Below are 24929 nucleotides of genomic sequence, written 5' to 3' on the forward strand. Positions count from 1 at the left end.
CAGTAGTACTAAGTAACTCAGGTAATTTCAAACAGCTTAGCTAAGTAGCCTGAGGAGGAGGTCAGGTTAGGCTTGGAATCCCTCCCTGTTCCAAGACTTCTAATTGTACAGCTTGAGGTAAATGACCTAAACTTTCTAAAGCTATTCAGCTCTCAGATGAAGATATTATCACCTTCTCACAAGGCTACTTGGAGAATTATTGTAGCACCTGTAAACTGAATCTGTAACTTTTTAAGGAAAGCATATACATTTATGCCATATGATTTTATAATGAAACAAATTATTCATCAATATAGAGCTAGAAATAAAAATAAATGAAAATTTAACCCAGTGACATGTAATCATAAAGCTTTTAAATAGAAAACTGCCATCCAAGTCAAAAACAGAGAACATGTACGACATGTTCCCACACTATGATACTAAAACTTATTTTCAGTATTTATGCTTAATTTTGTTTTAAGCCTTAGTCTTTTAGGAGGGGGAAAAAAGCATTTTAAGAGGCGTTAATATAAAAATATAGTCATTCCATTTCATTACCTTATTATGTTAGAGAAAATTAAATCAGTAGATACTTATTGTGGCTAAAGTATTAATTCAAGTACCATAAAATTTTCGTATTAGTAAATCTGCTACATATTTAAAAATTATTTCTACCTTACTACAGAACTACTTACTATCCTTAATATACTTTAAAAAATTTCAGTGAGAAAAATAGACAATATATGATTTTATTAATAAATAGTGTGAAAGCATCAGTGATAACTGTTTAAACATTAAATTCTTTTAAACATCCATGTCTTGGCTTTAATGTTGGGCATACTGGCCTCTATGGCACTGCAAGTAAACACACGAAAATACTTCCCATTTCCATGCACAGGTATTCAGCTATAACACCATTTACAAATTATTACGGACAAGATAACTTTTGCAATAATATTCATTTGGACAGCCACAATTAAGTGAATATTAGATCAAGCAAGAAGTAGGCTATGTTCAATATGCTCTAGACGTCAGGTTGTAGTATTTAATGTTATTTAAAACTTAATTTTCTTATTTTTTAAAAGGGACATTTTTTGTATATGTGGGCGCTCAAATGAAAACTGAACAATGCATTCTTTGACCATAACAAAATTCACATACAAGAGGGTGTTTGTCTCCTCCTCTAAAAGAAGCAATATATTTGCTCATAACCTCTCTCTCCAGGCACCATTTTCCATATTACTAATGAAAATGCTGACAAGCACCAACCCCGAAATTCTTTCTTCAAGGGAAAGTTATAAAGTTAAAAAACAGTGGCTCATTATATAAAAAAAAGTCAAATTCCAGCAACACTAATGCTAAAAATGACATCTATTAAATTTCTTAGCATCCATGAAGTATATTTTCATGAGTTTTCTATTATGTGCAGATTTCTTTTCCTTAAGAAGTAAAATGAAGTTTGAACAGTACAGTCTGTGGTGTAGTGACATCAGCAACTGCCAGTTCTTGCCCATCAACGAGTCCCAATTCTAAAAGAAAAAAAGTACAATTAACCCAAGCAAAAAAACTCAACAAAATAGATAATACACACATATACAAACTATAAAGAATCATGGGCTAGATAAACATCAAAATTCAGTTCTCTTTATTTAATCAAGGTAGTATTATATTTGATTTCCTAGAGATTTTTTTAATATTCTACTAAAAGAGCCATAAACGCTATTAATGTTGCTAAAGATATAAGTAGGATGGTAGCACCATTTAAAAGCATTAAGAGCAAATCTAGAAGAAGCATTTATTACTTTTACTGGGAAAAAAAAAGAAGAAATTGATTAGTATTAGTAAATATACTCATTTAAAATACCTTTCAATGTCTTGGAGAGATTTGGCCTTGTTCGTTCTTCAATAGAGGTTACTGACTAGAAAACAATAAGGTAAAGCACATTAAGTGAAATTAAACTTTTAATATAATTTTGTGGGAAAAAATAAAAACTGAACACTGATCACCTGTAAGTAAAGTGTTCTATTTTTTCCCTCTAATGTGGCTGTGATAGCTGGAGATTTCATCTGCCTAAATTATAAGAAAAAAAAAATCAAAGATCACTTTTTAAAAAACAATCCTAGTTTTTAAAGTTTTTAAGTCACAAAAATTCTTCTACAACATAACAAAAGTCTTGAACACTTACAGAGAAGCACTATTGGTTAGATAATCCAAAACCTCCTGCAGTTTAGCTGATGGAGAAAACTGAATGTTTTGAGGAAGCTGGCTACAAGCTGGGCAGTTTTCCTAGATATAAAATAAAACACAAATCACAGTGGCACATGTACCAATAACAGTCTCTTTATAATGATGAAATGAAAATCAAGTTGTTTTATAATCATGCATATTCCCTATGAACAAATTTTTATGTTTTAAAACCTGCTTTTCCTAAAGGGCCATTTTTCCTAAATTATTTTGCTATACAGTATTTATTTCAGGATACAGTATTACAAAAGATATATCAGTAAGTAGGGTTCTGGAAGCTAGAAAATACTTAGAAAGGGTGTGGGCAATTTCATTCACATTTCCAGCCAGTAATAAATATTTAAAAATCAGGGACTTCCCTGGTGGCGCAGTGGTTAAGAATCCGCCTGCCACTGCAGGGGACACGGTTTTGAGCCCTGGTCCGGGAAGTCCCACATGCCACAGAACAACTAAGCCCGTACACCACAACTACTGAGCGTGCGCTCTACAGCCTGCAAGCCACAACTACTGAGCCCACGTGCCAAAACTACTGAAGCCCGGGCGCCTAGAGCCTGTGCTCTGCAACAAGAGAAGCCGGCGCAATGAGAGGCCCATGCACCACAACGAAGAGTAGCCCCCGCTTGTGGCAACTAGAGAAGGCCCATGCACAGCAGTGAAGACCCAACACAGCCAAAAATAAATAAATTTTTAAAAATAATAAATTAATTAATTAATTAATTAAAAATAAAAATATGCATGATCAAAAAAGTTTTCATTAGTATACTATTACTAACCTTTCTCTCTGCTTCAAATGTGTACGTGTACAGTCCATCTACATCATTGAATACCAAGTAATTATTAAGGGGAATATATGCACTGTAATGAAAAAATGTTCATTCTTATGTAATTGAGCCAGATCAAAACACAGATTTACAAATATATTAAAAATGAAACCCATTACCTTGTGGCTATTTTAAAAACCTCAGTGGCACACACAGCTAAAGCGGAGAGAAAATAAAGGTGCTTTAACTCAATGAAAATTAGACATTTAAAATTAGAAGTTTTTTAAAAAGTCAGTTATAAATCAGTACAGATAAATTTACAAGGTTATTGATTACAAAATAAGTAGATAGAAGAATACATATATAAACACTCTTATTTTTAAAAACTGAGAAAGTAACATTTTATATTTTTTTTGTATACTCCAAATGACAGAGTACCACCTCATGTTTTTCTCCCTCTTCTTCAGATTACTGTGCAGCCTGTTATACTGATTAAAAAGAAATGGCACTAAAATGTCCCCTTACTACAGAGCACTTTATCTATGATATAATGTAAGAAAAAATATATACAGGGTCCAATAGCTTGTTTTGTGGTTTTTGGGACAGCTTGATTATACCACCATCCACCCAAGAAGATAATCAAATTCCCAGAACACCAGTTTTCTGAGATCAAGTAGCTGCAGAAATATCAATTTAGGTATTGAATCAAAACCTGAAGGAAAGAAAACAAAATTAAGTAGTGGACATTTTTCCTCACCTGCAATGGTTGCATTTGTGGAAGCTACTGCAGGAATGATTCGTTTTACTACCCCTGAAAAAATATACTGATTAAAATATGGTCATTTCTTTTAAAAAGTAGGTATCTTAAATTAGACAATATGATGATTTAATATCATTTTCCATAAGTTGATTTTTCAGGCTTTCAGGTCAGAAAATAGACTTAAGCTTAACTGAAACAACCTTCTTTCACATTCACATTATTTTCTATCATGTTCAGAATCTTAAGCAAGTTACAGTAGGAAAGAATAGTAAATGCTTCACACAGTTTCATATAAAGATGAGACAATAATATATTAATAACTGCTAAAAATTAGAGTGTTTATTTTGTTCCAGGAACAGTATGAAGATTAAATAAAATATTATGGAATTTTCATAACATCATGTTAGTCTTATCACTCTGATTTTAAAGATAAGGAAAATGAGGTTGAGAGAAATTAACAACATCCACAGCTATATACCTCATAAGTGATAGGGGTGGTATATGAACCCAGCTCTGCCCTAAAGTGCAAAATCTTAACCGATACAGTATACTATACTATACTCAGTAAGCTTTGAGTAAAATAAAGTAGGAGAATAACAGTTACCTAATTTTTCCTCATCTAATAGTTATAGCTGTTCTATTCACAAAAATTTAAAACAAACAGAAAAACTGTGCCTAATCATTTTGTTTCACTCTACAATATGGACTACACAAAATATTAAACATAGTTCTCTATTTCTACCCCACATTTTTCATATCAGTATCCACAAATTAGGAATGAACAAAGCCCCACCTTAAACCATTTTTTTTAAGTACAAAATAAACATTCTGTAACTATATTTGTACTGTTCATTTTAGAAAACAAAAATTCAGAGAAAAGTAGCCATATTATCTTAGAGCATGAGAGAGCCCTGAAAGATGTGTTCCCAAGACTTCAGGTGTAGGCAGGTTTTAAAAACTTCAAAAAAAGGGAAATATCTAAGAAGGCGTGAAAGGAAGGCAGTTAAGTTTGGAAAGCTGTTTTAAAAAGTTAATTCTGAAAGGAGAAATAGGGAGGAGCTAACCTCATGATTACTGGAAGCTCTCCAGTGAACCACATAGAGCAGGACGTACTGGAAGGAGGAACAGGTAGTCACAAACAGGGAGGAGTTGAAGAGACACTGTCCAATAAAAGCAATGTGAAAATGATAAAGATACGCCCCTGTCCCCCACCCCTTTTCAAAAACTCTGGACTTCACTTCCCATTTGGCTTCTGTACTCCTTGTCAAGGCCCTCCATCCTCAGGCTGAGAAGCACACACCAAACCTTGCTAAAAGGTATGGAAGGATAAATGAGACTACATATTGAAATGAGTTTATATAGTTCCTGATCAGGACAAAGAGAATTCATTTTTTAATTCAAACAATTAGCAAATAAATGTGCACTATACGCCAGACACTGTTCTAGGTGTTGAACAGAGGAGCAGTAAAAAAAAATTATCTGTTCTTACAGTGATGGAGGAGTCCATTAGACTGGATGGTCAGGGAAGACCTCCTTGGGGAGGTGATAATGTGAGCTGAAATCTAAACCATGAGAAAGACCCAGCCATGCAATGACCTGGGGAAAGAGCAATTCTGTAGAGTAAACACCAAGGGCAAAGGCCCCCAGAACAGGGATGAACCAGAGTGTAAGTATGAAATATTCTTCGCATAGAAAAACAAGGCTACCATTAGTTCTGAGCAATTATGAAAAGGTAAAATAGTGAATGGCTTAGAAGTCATTTTCAGTTGAATGATCAGGAAATGGTGCAGTTCATACCTGAGGGATAAGCAGCCAACCCTGAGGGGAATCCAAGGAAGAGCATTCCAGGTGTTAGGATCAGGAGTATTAAAGCTCTAAGGTGGGATCATGCAAAGCAGGTCAGAAGAGGGGAACAAGGAGTGTGTAAGAGCAACAAGGAGTGTATAAGAATGGAATTTTCAAATGACAAACCAGAACATTAGTAAACATAAGGAAATAATCACAGGAGAGAAATGGCAGATTTTCACAAAGACAAAGCTCTTTCTGGTGAACTTGACGATCTTGGACAAAATTCTAGGAAGGGTGAACTGAGAGTATCTACATTAGGAAACACTGATCACTAAAACTGAGCATTATGATTGTTCACTGAGACAAGTCACAAGACTATTGTCATTTAGTTACTGTGACTAGCTTTGCAACCCAAGGAAATGTGGAGGATAGGCTTCTGGAGAGCACCTGGAAAGGTCTTTCATGACATCCTTGTGAACAAGACAAAGAAACATGAGGTACTCAAGAAGCTATGATCAACAGAAGGAGATAAATCTAAAAGGGCCTGACCAGAAGTATGATTCAGATGTCTGTTCTCAGCTAGTTTAGTCTTGTTAAAATTTTTAATTAATTATTTGGAAAAGAGATAAAGGATATGATTATCAAAATAACAAGTGATATGAAGCTAAAAAGAATACACAAGTTGGCAGGCATAAAAGAATATACATATATAAAGAGAGAAAAGCCGGTTGAATTTAAGAATAAACTTATAAGGACCTATACTTGAGTATAAAAGAAAAAATACCACCCCCTCCATAACTGCCAAATCTGTAATAGGGAGATGTGGCTTAGCAATTGTATATGTGGAGAAAACTTCCAGATTTTAGCAGGCAGTAACCTGAAAGAATCAAAAGTAGAGCATCAATGTAAACAACAATAAAAACTAAAAAAGTCTGCTCTCCTCTAAGACTACATCAATGATCAGAAGTTTATCATACGACCCATCCTAGAGCACTGCATTCTCACCTGGATAGTTAAGAGAAGTATGGATAACTAAAATATGGTTAGAAAAAAACATGATGGGAACTTGAGTCATGAAACATGTCAAAGGGTTAAAGGAACTAGGAAGGTTGATGGGAGTGATAACGATTTGGAGGGTTCAATACGTTAAGGGCTATTACTTAAAAGAGAATTAAATGTATATATGGCATACTCTGGGACAATACTCAGACCACACTAAAGATGGAGATTGCTGCTCAACGTACAGAAGAATTGTCTTAACAATACTGTCCAAATGTGAAATAGACTGCCCCAGGAAGGGATAAATTGCTCTTCAGCAAAAGATGAAGTGAATAAATGGTTCGACCCGGATGACTTAGGGCCTCTTCCAACCCTAAGTAAATAAGATTCAATGATTTTATTAAATTCCTTCTAGTTAAGAAGTAGTATGGATTCTAGTGAACTCAGTTCCCTCCTACCAAATTTGGGGCACCTTTACTGAATCCCAAATGGACAGTACTATCTGAAATCACATCAATTATTTCCCCCAAGGCATCCCACCTCCTGAAAAAGGGATCATCCTAAGATCATAATTCATGACAATTCACTAACTTACCTTGAGTGAGTCTATACGTAATACCCCTAATGTTATATTGTGATGCTCTCTCCAGGGATTTTTGGAAAATCCACTGAATATGATCAGGATCATCGCCGTCTAATGGAACCCCTTCTGTCAGAGGAGAAAAAAAGGAAGGGAAGACAGAAACATGTAAACATAAATCAACTTATTTTTAATGTAATTATCCAAATAAATGATATAGACAAACATTTTATGTAATTCTGGATTATGAAATTAGGTTTATTACCTCCAAAAGGCTGCTCCTTAGGCCACTGCAATATCCTTACATATTCAATACAGTGTTCTGGTAGCCTGGGCATCGACGCAATGGTGCACATAGGAAAATTAACCTAAAACCACAGTTTGCCTTTTTTAGTGGATTTTAAACAAGAAATTACTTTAAAATGTAACTTCTAGTTATGATCTAGTTTGTAACACTTTCTTATAATTCATTTTAGCCTTCCACTTACAGAAACAAAACATTTTATACCATTAATAATGCTTCTGAAACTAACACAGAGGATCTGAGTCACTTCACTTAAGTTGATCTGCCTAAAAAAATAGGTTTGCCCTACATGTACAAAGTATATAAATTTAAGCTTTGTTAGAACATGGGAAGGAAAGGGCTGAATAAATTCTCAAATATGAGTACTCTATTATGTTTACCTAATATTCATATCTGAAGATATAAAATTAGCCAAAATAAAAACAAATTCACAGAGTTAAATCAATTCCAAGTAGATACTAATAAAGTTATTTATATTTATAAATCAGAATTCTAAATGCCCTTTAAAGTGGGTATGCAGATTAAAGAGCTCCATCTTTAGAAATATCATTCTTATTCCTGGTATCTTTATCTCCCTGAAACAATACAGGCAAAAGAAAATAGATTACAGCTCTATCCCAACATATAACTTTGTAATTGATCTCTTGATCTCTAGTCTACAAATAAAAAAATAATACAAATGAATTATGAGAACAGTATCAAAATGATGATATTCAGTCTATATCTTTCCTCAAATAGAGCAAAATGTCATATTTTATCATCTTTCTTCTTAGCAAGATTTTTAAAATATCTTTCTTCTTAGCAAGATTAAAAATCCTAGGGCTTCCCTGGTGGCACAGTGGACCCCTAATTAAAAATCCTAGGGCTTCCCTGGTGGCACAGTGGTTAAGAATCTGCCTGCCAATGCAGGGGACACGGGTTCGAGCCCTGGTCCGGGAAGATCCCACGTGCCGCAGAGCAACTAAGCCCGTGCGCCACAACTACTGAGCCTGCGCTCTAGAGCCCGCGAGCCACAACTACTGAGCTCGCTTGCCACAACTACTGAAGCCTGCACACCTAGAGCCCGTGCTCCGCAACAAGAGAAGCCACCACAATGAGAAGCCCGCGCACCGCAGTGAAGAGAGTAGCCCCCACTCGGGACAACTAGAGAAAGCCCGCGTGCAGCAACAAAGACCCAATGCAGCCAAAAATAAATAAATTTTTTAAAAAATCCTAAATATTGACTAGTCTTAATAATTCAACCCTTATTCTACCCCAAGATACTATAAAACAGATGTGGGTGCTTTTGTGATTACCTGTGGTGGGTACAGTTCCAGTGTGCATTCAACACAAGCAGTCATTCCAGGCAGAATCACCCGGGCATTTCCTTTAAAACCTTCTGTCCCCCCATCTATCAAAGGGACAATGGAGCTTGGATCTAATACACCATCTTCATAATTTAGAAGAGATATCTAGGAAAATTATTTGAAGGGCTTATAAGGAGAGGGGGATAAGAATTCAAAAAAAGGGAAATACTATCTAGTAATTCTGTAAGTCAATCACATTACTGAGTAATAATATAACAAACCAAGGGATTACATTAGTAGCAATTTACATCTTCACCTGAAAATTAATGACTGGCAATAAACAGTGAACTACACCTATTACTGAAAATTGAATAAACTCTGATTTTTCAAAAATATGACACAAAAGTCTCATTTTTAGTACGTTAAGAGCAGCGGGAAGAACTTCAGGGAACTGTAAAAACACTAAGTCTTTACCAGCATGCCATTTATCCATCTTCTGGCTATGACAGAATCCAGTCCACATACAATTATATGAAATTCTACGAGAAAAAAAACGCAAGTTAAGTTTTCTAAAATAATGCTGCACAAAATAATTCACAATTTCTAAGAAACATACAAAAAACCACTTTTCATTATAAAACAAACACACACAGCTTCTAGTCCTTGAGTAATCCTTACTCAAGAGAGCATACAAAAATGCACCTAATGGTGCCAGCTAAGAATTAAAACGGTGCTATTCTCTATTCAGTCAACAACATTCCTGAAAAGCCAACACCAAGAAATGAAAGCAAATAAAGAAATAGCCTTCAAATAGCCAGCAATCTTCAAACAAATAGCAACTAAAAAAATAATAAGAATTTAGTGAGAATTTAATTTCAAGTGGAAAACTTACGTCGATAGAAAGTGTCGTTAAAATCCTGAATCTTGTTGAAATGTCTGAACATAAGTAAAGGAACTTAAGCTGCTAAATTTTTAACTTGTAAAATGAATTCAACAATTCCATAAGGATCAAATTATAAATGTATATTTAAAATAAGACATAAGTCATCAATGTTCAAAGCAGTGGAATTCAAGGAATCTGACAAAATGAACACAATCCCACCCCATAAAAAACCTTTTTTCTAAACACTACTCTCCAGTAACCACATAGAGTAGTTTCTCTCTTCTCCAAACCTCTGTATCATTATAACTGTGTCTCTGTTATACGTTCTACTCTGCTTCAGTTCTTATATAAAATCATAAGCCCTGGGAAAACAGAATGTGTACCTTCAACCACCAGCACCAAGTAGAGAGGCAATAAACATTTGTTTAGTGAAGGGAACAGGCACATTATAGTTCCCATTTAGAAAGGGGATTTTAGAAGTTAATTTACTGCACAAATTAACACACTGTATACCTTAAATTTATAGTGTTGTATGTCAGATATAGTCAATTTAAAAAAAAGTTACTGCAAAGTTAATTTTTAGAAAACATGTTTCCAATAGCTTTTTCAGGTGCTAATGATTTGTTATTCATTCTTTTCCCTTGGAGGGGGGGAAAGATGAATTTTCTTCCTCTCTCATTTAACTCAGTTTTCCAAGACTCTCTTTTTACCCAACCCACACCATATTTGCAGTCTTCCTCAGCCTGGAGGGTGCCAAGGGAACCCCATTCAAAATTGGCTGTGGGTGTGAATCATAGCAGTTAACATTTGAACAGCATATGTATGCCAAAAAAATTTTTTTTTAATTTTTCTAATGAAGCAAATTTGTTTAGTAACATATAAATTACACTCCCCTAAAACAAATCATGCATTACATATTTTAGAAAGCAAAATGGAGAAAAGAGGGACAATACATGTTTGCTCTAGATTTTTTTATTCTGGCCTACAAATAAAGTTATAAAAAATACATTCAATTCTAGCCCTCACCTACTCAGACCTCTATTCCTTTTGAATGCCAGGCAAACAAGAGGCATAAGCCGCAGCTAGAAAAGCTAGAAAAGGTCAAAAGAGAACCAGAGCAAACACTGGAAGAACAAAAATAGCAGACGCAGGAGCCAGACCAAGAAATCCCACCTCCTGGATTTCCACAAAATACCCAGTTTCCCAGATCTTAATAATGGGGGTAGACAAAGAGTGTGCACACTTTTTTTCCCCCCTCTTTCTCCCTATAAGGACCTGAATTTGCAGTTTTAAATTTTATTTTTGCAAAGATAGTACACAGGTGTCCCCTATTTCTTTCACCTGGTTTCCCCCAACAGTTACATCATATAGAACTATAGTACAATATCAAAACCACAAATGTGACACAGGTACAATGTGTGTGTAAAGCTCTGCCATTTAAACACATGCAGATCTGTGTAACCACCACAATTAAGATAAACAACTATACCATCACCAAAAATATCTCCCTCCTGCTACCCCTTTATAGTTACACCTATCCCTTCCACCATGCCTAATCCCTGGCAATCACTAATTTGTTCTCCATCTCCATAATTTTGTCATTTGAAGAAGGCTATAAAAATGCAATCATACAATATATGACCTTTTAAGATTGGCATTTTTCATTCAGCATAATGCTCTTGATATCCAACCAAGTTGTATTTCATTAGTTAGTTCTTTTTTTACTGCTCAGTATTATTGTACTGAGTACAATAATTGTATATTGTATATACGGTATTAACTGTACCACAGTTTAACAATTCACCTATTGACGGATGTTTGGGTTGTTACCAGTTTTTGGCTACTGCAAATATAGCTGCTATGAACATCTGAGAACAAGTTTTTATGTAGACCTGGTACTCATTTCTCCAGGGTAAATGCCCAGGAATGAAAGTGTTGAGTTGTATGTAAAGTACATATTCAAATTTTTAAGAAATAGCCAAACTATTTTCCAGATGGCTATAGCATTTTATATTTCCCACCAGCAATGTACAAGTAATCCAGTTTTTCTGTATCTTTGCCAGCATTTATTATTATTTTTTATTTCAGCTACCCTAATAGGTGTGTAGTAATATCTCATTGTGATCATAATTTGGATTTTTTATAGCTAGTGATACTGAACATCTTTCATGTGCTTTTTGTTATCTTCTTTAGCAAAATATCTCTTCATATTTTTTGTCCATTTTCTATTTGCACTGTTTATTTTTTACTTTTGAGTTATTAAAGTTCTTTATATATTCTTGATGAGTCCTTTGTCAGATAACTACTTCCTAAGTATTTCCCAGTGTGTAGCTTATCTGTTCATCCTCTTAACAAGATCCTTCCCAGAGTAAAAGTTCGTAATTTTGATGACGTTCAATTTACCATTTTTTTTCTTTTATGGATCATGTTTTAATGTGGTCTAAGGACTCTTCATCAAGCCCTAAGGTCTGCAGTTTTACATTTTATACTTAAACTTATGATCCATTTTGAGTTTATTTTTGTAATTTTGATGTTTGAGATTCATTTTTTTGCCACCAGAATTTAGTGAAGAGATTATCCTTCCTCCAGTGAATTGTTTTTGCACCTTTGTCGAGTATAAATCGGCCATATTAGCACATGGCTATTTCTGGTTTCTCTATTCTGTTCTGCTGATCTGTGTCTATCTCTCTGGCAATATTACAGTCTTGATTATTGTAGTTATATAATAACTCTTGAAATTGGCTAGTGATTCCTCCGACTTTATTCTTTCTCAGTATTATCTTAGGTGTTCCTTAGCCTTTCTCTATGAACTTTAGAATAATCCCATCTGGAGAAACAAAAAAAATTGCAGGAATTTTGATAGAAATTATGTTAAACTTGTATACAAATTTGGGGAGAAGTGACATCTTTAGTATGCTGAAGCATCTAATTCCTGAACATAGAGTATCTTTCCATTATTTAGATCTCCTTTGATTTCCTTCATTAGCATTTTGCAGTATTCAGCATACAAGACCCATACTTATTTTGTTAAGTTTGCACCTAAGTATTTCTCCTTTTTTTGAGTGGTTGTAAATGGCACTGTATTTTAAATTTCACTTTCCATGTGTTCACTGCTAGTATAGAGAAATACAATTGATTTTTGTATCCTGTGGTATTTCCAACATAACAAATCCCATTTCCTAAATTTCTATAAAATACTAAAAGTTCCCTGGATCTAAAGGTATGGGAATCAACAAAGTGTGAACAGTCCTTTTTTAAAACATATTTCTTATAAAAATATATTTACTCTGACACACCTTCTATTTAACTAATAATATACTGACTCTTTACTTTGCCTGCTATGGTAAGGCGACACAAAGATTAATGGGGGGCTTCCCTGGTGGTGCAGTGGTTAAAAATCCGCCTGCCGATGCAGGGGACATAGGTTCGAGCCCTGGTCCGGGAAGATCCCACATGCTGCGGAGCAGCTGGGCCCATTTGCCACAACCGCCGAGCCTGTGCTCTAGAGCCCGTGAGCCACAACTGCTGAGGCCGTATGCCACAACTACTGAAGACCGCGAGCCTAGGGCCCGTGCTCCACAATGGGAGAGGCCACCGCAATGAGAAGCCTGCGCACCACGGCGAGGAGTGGCCCCCGCTCACCGCAACTAGAGAAAGCCCGTGTGCAGCAACGAAGACCCAATGCGGCCAAAAATAAATAATAAAATCAAATAAATAAATTTATTTAAAAAAAAGATTAATGGGATCCAGCCTACAAACTCAGAGTCTAGTAGAGGAGATATGCAACCGAAACTGAAATTAAGGGCAATAAGGCAAAATAAATGATGGCACTGGCTACATTTATAAAATTTATACAACCTTAAAAAGAAAAGATTGGTAGGACATTAAATTAAGTGTTACCAGCAGATATCACAGTAATAAGCTTACTGCTGCTGCTTATTTTCCTTTTGCTTATCTGTATTCTCTATGTTAAATAGCTCTTGTATAATGATAATAATAATAATAAAAAGCTTCAAAAAGTTAAGTATTAAGTAACTTATTTGTCAAAAGGATACGGAACTACATTGCAATTAGGAACTCTGTCATTTAGAAATTCTGCAGCAACTTCAGCCTTAGGTCTTCCAACATCTTTAGGCCTACAGGAAAAATTATATTTAAATTATCATTCACAATATAAATCTAGATTATCTACATAATCTACTTTCACACATAAAAATATCCACGGTGAGTTTATTTGGAGGCTATTTAGAGGAATATTTTTACCTAAGTATTTCTGATGAAAAATTAGTCATTCAACACTGAATGTCAACCCTTGTTGATATTCCAAATTAAGTATTTACAAGTATTGACAAGTCTAATTAAGTATTTAAGTAAAAATATAAACAGTGCTTTTTTTTAAGATAAAGCATAATAACAGCATGTTTCCTAGCCACTTCTCACTATTGTGTTTCCCAATGTAAAAAATTATCCCAGATCCAGAGATTTCCAAGTATTTGCCCTGAACCCCAGAACTTCAAGGTGTTACTATGCAGGTCTTGGCTGAAATAAATTCGAGGGGTCCTAGGGATGCAAGAACGTTCATTTATCCCCTTCTTCCCATGTGTGCTGATTAAGTAGTAACTTTTGTGTCCCAAGAAGGCATAACCGTGTTTTTGAAGGAATAATTCCAAAGGCATTATCTAAAATTGCAAATGTTACCAATATTTTCAAGAAGGTAAAAATTAAAAGACCTCAAAAGGTCATTCCTAGATAATAACCATAGCTACAGACAGGAAAGGACAGGAATTCTCTCTTCTAACCTCAGTACAAATGGTATTTTCTTTCCTAATATTTCCTCATTCTCCTCACAGAAACAAATCACTCCCTCATGTATACATAACAAGTTCTTCATTACTTCTTTTTCACAACATATTTTTGGTTATATACATAGGTCTATCATACTAGACTATGAACAACTGGAAGAAAGTTACTATATTCTTACCTCTTTGTACTCCTTCCTACTAAGCACAGAGTAAACACTTTAAAAATAAACGAATATTAAAAAATCAATGTGCCTAATAGAAATCATATTTTATTTAAAATTGGAATAATAAAAAAAAATGCTTTAACAGGTCAATTTTCTCCTCTCTAATAAAGCAGTATGCTTTTCTGACTCAAAACTTCTGATAAGAGTTTTATTCTGACTTTGTCCTAACTTGCAATAGAAGAGGCTCTAGCATAAGTCAAGCAACTTGATTTCAGTACTGCATTCAACTACTCTGGACAGCGCTGTTTAGGTGTGTAAAGATGATAAAATAGAGTTTCAAGAATCTTTTAGGTTGTGCATTGTATGTGCTTTCATAATAGATCCCAAATAAAAGAACTCCTAGATGGTTTCTGTGGGAACTGCTACTTTATCATTCCAGAATTAGGGGATTAGATTGCTCTACCTAAAAACTGCACTTTGAGCAAAATGGCCTTTTATATACATCATCCTTGCAGGACACTGTGGCCTAATTACCTAACCTGGAAAACAAGTACCTACCCTGGGGTTTGCTCTGAGATTAAAAGAGGTAATATAGATAAAGAGCTTAGAAAGTACTTAATATATCCTAAGCACTCCACAAATGTTAACTGTCATTATGATCTTCAATCATTATTTCAGCCAGAAATTAAAGGGCATGGCCTATTATCAATAACCAATCAATTCGGTGGTGTCTTTTTCTTTCCTTTTTTTTTTTGAATTTTATTTTATTTTTTTATATAGCAGGTTCTTATTAGTTATCCATTTTATACATATTAGTGTATATACGTCAATCCCAATCTCCCAATCAGTGGTGTCTTTTTTAGAGCAGTCATACACTAAAAATTTGTCAGACTGGAAAGGGTCCACAAACTTTTTCTATCAAGAAAAGAGAAATTTCGAGGTTTAAAAAAATAAACAAACAAACAAAAACCTTAAAAGTTAAATGTAGGGTTCACACTACAATTACAATACTTTATTAACTTGACTTAGTTTAACCCATCCTTCAATCTCTTTAAGATTTTCCACAAACTTAATTTTAGTTTTTCTGCTAACCTAACCTCATCCTGCATACCTAGGACTATTTGAGTGCTTTCTGTCAGTACTCTATAAGCACCAGAGAGAGAGAAAAAAGTCCTTATCTCTCCGTATCTATAATTCTTTGATTAACAAATAGATACATTTATCTAAGCCATTCAAGCCCCTAAATACTACATACTAAAATTTATTAATGAACTTTTCCTCATATCTGCATATAAGGCCTACTTCCAGTTTTTAAAGTCACTTCAAACAAGCTGCTCTTAGATTGCCTTCTGTATGTCATGTATGCCTAAGGTAATTATCCCTCTTTGTTCCATTTCACTTGCTCCTGGGTTTTCTCTCCTTAACTCACCATTTTCTTTCACCTTCTATAAAAAGTTCAAACTCTGTCACGACTTCATTGCCCCAGAGTCACCACTCAAATCTTGGCTCATAAGTCCCCACCAATATATCTCACGAGGGCCTAATATATACTTATGGTTCTCTTATGAAATCAACAGAAGGAAAAGAGCTGCACTCATTGTCTTCAGGGCACAATCACCCCAAAATCACATACACCTTTTGTAGATTTCTTTAAAAACAACAAAAACATATATTTGCTTACAAAACTGCTTTCACCAGAAAGCCCAAAATTTTGCTGCAAAATTTTACCTAAGATGGGAGTGTATTTATTTTCTTAATAAAATTAGTGCTATCCTCTCAGTGGTTTTTAAAATTATTAAACTGCAGTGTACTCAAGTTCAAATGATTATCACAATTTTAAAATAAGATATTAAAACTTACCTAAATAAAAATTGCCTATTTAGATTGGAAACATCTATAGTGTCCATGTCTATAACATGAATCTGTCTAAAACCAGACAAGCCCTGTGGGAATAAAAAAAATCCAATTAAGCAGAAGTTACCTCACATCTGAAGTTTTAAAATTTCTTTTCAATGGTCTTAAATCTACAAATTCTCAATAATAAATTCTGCACAATTGTTTTCAATGGTTAAAGAGTCTTACAAGATATATAAAATTCAGTGTTCTTGTAAAGGTCAAAAAAGTATAACTACTCAGTTTTAAATAGTCCATATCCAAAAGAGAATAACTCAAAATTTCTATAGTTGTTTCATAATCCCATAAACACGTTTGTAAAGTTTGTTGCTTTCCTGCTGCTGCTGCTAGATATTTTAATTTTACTAGTCTTACTACTTAACTGTATTTGCTATTCTTTTTCAGAATATTGCTGAAAGTAATTCCTACAAGCTTTATCTTAGTTTACGTAAGCATGCCACCATTCAGAAATAACTATAAGATTATATTATAAAAACACACACACATAAGTATATACACTGCACATATAAAAGAAATATCTTAAAAGTAGTGCCAAGAGCAAGCAATCAAACAGCTAGAGAAAAGCAACAAACTCTTGTGTTTCCATGATAATGCCACATATTTTAACAGTACAACCACTGTTCAAATTTACCAGCAGAAGCAAAAGATTAAAAAAAAAATAGATCTCAAAAATCAATTATGCTTTTCTGGTCTTGGTCAGTTACTTATGTAATCAAATTGAATCACTTGGCAATAATTTCCCCATTTTTCTGCCCCTCTTCATAGCAAGAAACTCTCAAAAGAGTTGTCCATACTTTCTTTCTCAAAGTCCTCTCTTGCACTTGCTGTAAACAAGCTTCCACTCCCATCACTCCACCGAAAACCACACTTGTCAGGTCATCAGTGACCTCCACGTTGCCACCTCCTATGACCAGCTCTCAGACTCTCTGACATGACCCATCTCAAGTGTTTGGCAGGGTGTGGATCAATTCCCTTCCTGAAAACACGTTCTTCACCTGGCCACCCCACTCATGAGAATGTGAACACTTTTTAAAAATTGGTTTCCCATTCACCACACTCATGAGTTTTACTCCTAATTTACTGGCCAGAATTTGGAGTGCCCTTGTGCTTATTAGTTCTGGTGATTTCAGACAATCTCGTAAGATAAGGCATCATCTAACAGGTATCTCAAACTTTACAGTTTTCAAAACCAAAGCCAATCATTCTTGCTCACCAGAACCAGCAAATCTGTCTCTTGCCCAGCCCCCCTCACTTCAGTGAGTGCCAACTCCATCCTTCCAGTTGCTCAGGGCGAAAACCTTATCACGTCATCCTTGACTCCTCCCCTTCTCTTACGTCCCACACCAATCCATCAGCAAATCCTGCTGACTCCATCTTCAAAACACATCCATAACCCGGCCACCTCTCACCACCTGCAGTACTACCATCCTGTTCCAAGTCACTCTCACCTCTTGCCTAGATGACTGCACCTTCTAACCAGCCTCTCAGCTTCCTTCTCTGTTCTCAACACATCAGCCACAGTGATCCAGGTTAAAGTCAGATCGAGTCAACTCATCTGCTTAAATCTCTCCAATGACTTCCTGACTCAGAGTAAAAGGCAAACTTCTTACAGTAGCACCTCAAGTCTTTTGGGATACTCACTCCAAGCCCTTCCCATTATCTCTGATATCCTCCCAGAAAATGCCCCTCCTTCCTCACTTCTGCTTCAGCTATAATGACCTCCTTGCCCTCCTGGAACATAAACAGTTATGCTCCCACTTCACAGCTTTTGCACCTGATATTCCCTCTGCCTAGAATGTTCTTGCTCACCTTTTTGCTCAAACAGCACCTTTTTGTGAACCCTTTCCCTTCCCGCCAGGCTACATATTGATATCTTCCATCCTTCCTTTCTCCATAGCATTTATTACCATCCGACATACTACATAGTTTACTTGTCTTTTCCCTTCCATTAAAGCAAAAGCCCCACAAATACAAACACCTGTCTTGTTCGATGCTGTAACTTTAGCATCTAAAACAGTACCTGGTATACAGAGAAAGAGGCTGAATAAATATTTGCTCAATCAATAATATTAATGTCATATCCTTTTTTTTAGAATGAGACTTTGGGGGCTTACAATCAATTGAAAAAACATGTATGTATATCTCTTTTGTACTTATGTGTGAAACAAGCAAAGTAACAAGTGGTAAAACTGAAAACGCTTAGTTTTCTTCTTTTTTTGAGTAAGAGGTTATTACAATGCGATAAATAACAAGGCCACTCCTAAAGTTGCTGGATGACTACTCTTCAGATCTAATCTCCAATTACTTTACATTTAAAACTGCTATCTATCACATTTGCAAATAACAGCTTTGGAAAAAGTTAACTATTTAGGGGATTTGTGCACACAATTTGTGCATACAAAACCACTGCCCGTCCTCCATAAATCCTTTGGCTCTCATACTGCAAGGGTATTTATGTCTGATAAGGTACTGTCATTTTGGCACCCTATCACACAGCATATCATACATGCTGCTATTTATTTTGTGAGAGACTTGTCTTCCCAATGATATTTCAAATTAAGGACACAGATCATGATGGCTTACAATACCCACAGAACCCAGCATAGCTGACGACCATGAAGCGTATTAAGTTTTTGCAGTCTCCCTCGGAGTGATGTTAGTGTTTCCCAGCAAAATTAATGTGGCTGTTTATATTTAAACTTTGGTCCCAAGGCTGACTTTTTAGGTCCTCCATCTGGCTGTTACCTGCTTCATTTTCTAAGAAGCCTGCTCTAGCATTTCCACTTTCCCACATACTAATCATAAGGCTGGCATACAACAGCTGCACATCAATTCTTCCCTTATCCATTTTTGCTAAATAAACTGATAGTCTTGTAAAGAGCTACTGCTGTAGTTATCAGAAGTCAATGAAACGGACTTCCCTGGCTGCGCAGTGGTTAAGAATTCCCCTGCATTGGCAGGGGGATTGACAGGGGTTCGAGCTCTGGTCCGGGAAGATCTCACATGCCGCAGAGCAACTAAGCCCGTGTGCCACAACTACTGAGACTGCGCTCTAGAGCCTGCGAGCCACAACTACTGAGCCCGCGCACCACAACTACTGAATCCCGCAAGCCTAGAGCCCGTGCTGCGCAACAAGAGAAGCCACTGCTATGAGAAACCCGCACACCGCAACGAAGAGTAGCCCCCGCTCGCCTCAACTAGAGAAAGTCCGCGCACAGTAACGGAGACCCAATGCTGCCAAAAATAAATATAAATTAATTAATAAAAAAAAGTCAGTGAAACTAATTAAGTCACAAAGTATGTATTTCCAACCAGATATAGAAACAGCTTCACTAGACAGTACCCTCTCTTAAGATAACAGTCATTTAAAACAGATGGATCAAAAAAAAGAAAAAGGTTTAGCTCCCCCAAATTTTATGGATATACTACCATATGGTCTTAAAAAAATTACTGTATGATTAGATCATGTAATGACTTAGCGGTTCAGTGAAACACCTGACTAAGAACTGATGGCCTGGTTTGGATTCCAGGCACATCACCATAAACCAGAAAAAACTTGTCATTTAACATCCCTGAACCTGTGTCTCCCTCTATATAAAATGAGACAGTGTCCTATCCACCTAAGTGGGTTATTTTGAGGGACAAAAGAGATAATAAATTCTTTGAAATTACATGTTAAATACGAGTTACCAGTTTTGTTATTTACTTCACTGAATTAATGAGCTCTTTGCAAGAGGAGGCACAAAGATTTGTTGGATAAAAAGCAGAGAAGAAAAGAGATGTAAGAATTTCTATTAGCGACTTTATAGCCGAGGACTTTAGGGCTTAAAAAGTTAAGTTACATCATCATTTTAATTACTATCTGGAATTTGACCTGCTAAACTTATCTAACAAAGGCTCAGGAGAAACGGTTAACAATCATAACAAAGAAATGACAGAAAAGGAAAAAGGTTTAATTATCATAAAGAAAAAAATTCATATTATATATTAATATTACCAGATTTTTCAGGAGCTCACATCCTAAGCCGCCAGCTCCAATGACTAGAACTTTACACGTATCTAACAAAAACTGGAGAGACTGTAAAGAATGAAAAGGCATATTAAAATCTAGTTGATAAAAACCATAAGTACCATCAATAAAGCAACAAACCATAAAATAGCTTCTGAGGTTTCCATGAAAAATGCAACTGACGATAAAGAACAGCCTCTGTAGTTAATAAATTATATTAAACTTATGAACAAGGTAGAACCAGAAATTCTATAACCCTAACGATTTCTGAGAGTTCCAACTTTAATGTTTTTAAATTGACTTTTATTGTATGAAATTAAAAACAGCATTTCTAACAAGAAAAAGTACGCCTAGTTAAGAGCTGTCTTTTTTTTTTTTAATTTTGAAAGGGATGGAAAGCATCAAACTAAATTATTTATCTGACTTCTTAAAAATAGAAAAGTGTAAAAATTGTAAGAACTGAAGATCAAGCACTGCACAAGGTGTTGAGGTCTTTAAAAAAAAAAAAGGCAAGAACAATAATAGCTGCTTTTGAATACAGTGGGTTAAACTTACAAAACATAAGATGACAGGAAGAAAAAACAGACAAAGCTCTTAGAATATTGCCTATCAGCAGAAACAACCACTGAACAGAAGTATCTTAAATTATGAGGCCAAAAAAAAAATATTCAGAAGCACAAGAAAATATGTTGGATTATCCAAAGAAATGGAGAATACTGTCAATTCTGTCCAAGATTCAAGGAAAGAAAAGTTATTCAGATAAGACAATGAGTCAAACCCAAGAGTCTGAACCTTAATTTTAGGAGCAGCACAATACTTCTATTTCAAAACATCTCTTCATCAATACAAAAGGACAAAAATTTACTGTAAAATTTACTGTAAAGGAATATTTCCTACCTTGTAATAAAAAACAAGTTGTTTCTAACTGAACATTTGCTTTAAGTCAGACACTACCAGTTCCAAATTCTATTCCTCTATTATACAGCAGTCACATATTTTTTATACTTTTTTAACATGCAATTAATTATATTCAATTCTAAGCAAAGATGCTCATTTCAAATAAACTTCAAAATTTAAACAAGCACATCTATATTCCTGTGAAAATTAAATTTCTCATAGCAGGGCTAAAAAGGTGTGTCTCAAAAGTAATTTTAAACTGGAATTTTAAGTGAAGTATAACTTAGGAGGTTACGAAGTCATTTTACTCTTGAAAATTTTCAACATATTACATGAGAAATGTGAAAACAACTCAAATATTAGTCATTCAAATAAAATCAGTTGCAAATATTCCATTTAGTATTTCAAGAGAACTTACACAATTTTATTAGTATTTTTATTATAAGAGTAAATTAAAAAGGAAGCATTTTATTGTTTTTGAAACATAAAACTATTAGAGGAGTTATTTAAAATAAACGTTTCTCACTTCAGTGCTCGGTTCGAAATCAGGGTGTGTGAAGGGTCCAGATCGCTCGAGGAACTTCTTTACATGGTTCCAGCGACCTTCCCAGTCTCCAGTGTCCCCACACCCACCATCAACAGCCATTCTGCACAGAACACAGTAAATTCAGCTGCAAAGATCAGTATGAAAAAGCCACACCTACAATTATTAAGGTTTCCCCAAATGAAAAGGTAACCACACCAGACCTGCTCAAATAAAAAGGGTAATATTCCATGTGGTTATGCTTATGCTTTTAACGTCTTTTCTTGCTATTATACAGTTTATTTAAAGGTAAGAACTGCACATGTTTGAGGAAATAAGTCAGTCGACATGTTTCTGGGTTCCTAAAACAACCTAAGATCAAACTTGGGATACTGGTCAGTCGGTGAGAAATGGGCTTTCTAAACATTTGTAATTTACTAAAGATCACTGCAAACTGCCCAATCTGTTCTATGCACACACTTGGAACAGGAAATATAAGCTACAAGGAAAAACAAAATCCAAAAAAACCCTCCATTTCCAGAATCCTAATGCTTGACATCTAACACAATTCATGTGTCCTTTCCAAGTTTGAAAGGTGAGACTTAAAGATTATTTTTCGTGAGAGGAACTTGCACACATTTTTCTCTGAGAGGTCCTAATTTTCAAAAAAGAATCTCTTAGGACTATGAAGTGGTTTCTGTTGCCACTAAACACAAAGAATGTTTTAGGTTATAATTACGCCACAGATAGGCATTACCATCTAGAAATCTTTTAGAACATACAATTGAGTAATGAGGGACTCCTCTAACAAAATACATGTATTTTCTACTCATTGCAAGACTCATGTTCGTTGTGATTATTTTTAATTTTCAAATTTCCTATAATCCCACAATTTCTACCTTCAAACATACTAGTATATCCAATTTTTACAAAAGGTACCAAGTATTGCCTAGCAATAAAGACCATAGGTTTTGATGTCACAGCTGGGTTTGGTTCCACAATTAAGAGCATTGTGACCTTGAGCAGATTACTTAACAGTCATAAAGCTCATCTGTAGCTTGTTTGTACCTATTTCTTAAGGTCAGAATGAGGATAAAGAGATAATCCACATAGAGGCCTTAGTACAATACTCGGTATATAGTAAATATTCAAATTGTGTCTGTCATTTTAAAGTGGAAAGGAAATGAAAGGTGATAAGAAATGTGAAACTAAACTTGTTCCAAGTCCTCTTGCAATTGAAATTCAACTTTCTGAGGGAGATACCTAAAGACTCTAAGGCCCTGCTACTGGGAATTGACCCAGAAATTAATACTAACTCACCACGCCCACTGCAAGAGTACTTTCTTCCCCTCCCACGTAAGGAGGAAGAAAAAATATGTGGTGTTGCCCAGGGTGGAAAACACTTCGTTTAAACGTGTCTCACCTGCACAAAACTAAGCATCTGATATGAAATAGGGTGTGTAATTAACGGAGAAAATAAGCTCTTTGGAGTCAACACTCTCCTTTAAGAGCCAATGATTTTGCACAAATGACTGAAGTGCTTAGTACAATACCTGACATAAAGTTCTCATAAAAAGTTTGCAATTAATACTATTGTCTCAGTGTTTACGAAAGACCCAAAACGGCCTAGTGTCCGTTTCATGTGTTTTAGTAAGATTCCCTTCTCACAAGGTCACGGCTCTGACAATTTGGGATGGAGGAAGAGGGGGGCGCAAGGGTCCTTCCGCAAGCCCTTTAGGTCAAGCACCCCGGCGGGCCGGCGCGGGATCTGTGCGCGCTACTCGGGCCCGGCTCCCGCCCGAAACAGAGACCAGGAGGGCCCGCCGGGCCCCTGGGGCTGCGGGCGGGGGTCGGGGGATGAGGCGGCGCAGCCTGCGCTCTGGGTGCCCCCCTCCCAGCCCCCCGGGCCCGCTGCGGCTGGTCCCCTAGGCCTGGGGTGGGGGGAGGCGGGGGTCCCCGGAGAGGGCCCCGGCCTCCCGGCAGCACTAACTTCTCAGCCAGCAGCTCCTCTATTCTCCTTCTTTTCTTCTCCCTAAAAGAAAGAGAGAATAAAAGAAGGGTCAGCATCACGCTACACACTGGGCGCCGCGAGGGGATGAGGGGCGAGGGGACGGGGCGGAGGGTGGGGGGGACCCCGGGTGGAGGCGACGACCGCCCACCGCCGCGCTCTCTCACAACCCAGCCCGGCCCGGGGCGCCTGCAGAGCCCGGGTACTTACGGCTCCTCGCCATCCGCCATATTGTTCTCCGCCTCTTCCCAGGCACCCCCACGGCGGGAGGAGCGAAGGGGCGGGGCGAGGCTGGGAGGGAGAAGGCGGGACCGGCAAAGGGGGCGGGGCCGGTGAAGGGGCGGGGACGACAAAGAGGGGCGGGGAAGGAGGGGGGAGGAGGCGGGGCTGGCTGGTGGGGCTGCCTGTGCCAGGCTCCCGTGGCTTCAAAGACATCTTTGTAATTAAAATCTTGATTAAATACACTTAATTAGAGAAAACTAGTGTATAATGTTATGCTGTGTGAGAATACAGACGTAATACACTATTTGTTTATACTACATTATTTGTTTATACAATTTATGTATATGCAAAGCATCTCATCACCTAAAGATAAATAGTGATAGAATTTTGGAATACTTTCTTCCAGAGTCAGAGATAGGTAGATATGTAGGTAGATAGATAGGTGTGTGTGTGTGTGTGTGAGCGTGTGTGTGTGTGTGTGTGTGTGTGTGTGTGTGTCCCCGCACGCGCATGCGTGTGCTTGTTTGGATGGCTGGATACAGAAAAACAACCATGTTCAAAAATACTTGTGTGTGTATATATATATATATATATATATATATATATATATATATCTCCTTTCTTGGAGTGGGACAAGAATGAGATTTAGAGTCAGAAGGAACAGTTTAAATCCTTAACTCTCCACTGATTAACTATGAGACCTTGGGCACTTCTGTCTTCATTTGTAAACTGGGGATGATAATGTTCACCTTGTAAGACTGGAATTAAATGAAATCCATAGTGTTTTCAAAATATAAACCCTGAT

At 36.3% G+C, this 24929-nt stretch overlaps 1 protein-coding gene across 4 annotated transcripts; it reads right to left on the reverse strand.

The window, feature by feature from the left end:
• Positions 1-714: 714 nt before the first annotated feature.
• Positions 715-24199, reverse strand: UBA3 (ubiquitin like modifier activating enzyme 3). Of its 4 annotated transcripts, XM_082412324.1 has the most exons (18): positions 24113-24199; positions 23885-23926; positions 21898-22018; positions 20463-20543; positions 16412-16494; positions 13641-13721; positions 9595-9638; positions 9177-9241; positions 8712-8867; positions 7378-7480; positions 7128-7241; positions 3743-3796; positions 3165-3201; positions 2998-3079; positions 2166-2266; positions 1987-2050; positions 1844-1898; positions 715-1508 (listed from the first exon to the last, which is right to left on the reverse strand). In XM_082412324.1, exons 1-18 carry the CDS (start codon positions 24130-24132, stop codon positions 1420-1422), a joined length of 1392 nt encoding a protein of 463 aa, XP_082268450.1. In that variant the 5' UTR covers positions 24133-24199; the 3' UTR covers positions 715-1419. The 4 variants fall into 4 exon arrangements, with proteins under 4 accessions (XP_082268450.1, XP_082268452.1, XP_082268451.1 ...); XM_082412326.1 differs by lacking the exon at positions 3743-3796; XM_082412325.1 differs by lacking the exon at positions 23885-23926 and having other exon boundaries at positions 24113-24193.
• Between the last annotated feature and the right edge of the window lie 730 nt (positions 24200-24929).

Source organism: Balaenoptera physalus, assembly GCF_965194825.1.
Source record: "Balaenoptera physalus genome assembly, chromosome: 11".
NCBI lineage: Eukaryota > Metazoa > Chordata > Mammalia > Artiodactyla > Balaenopteridae > Balaenoptera > Balaenoptera physalus.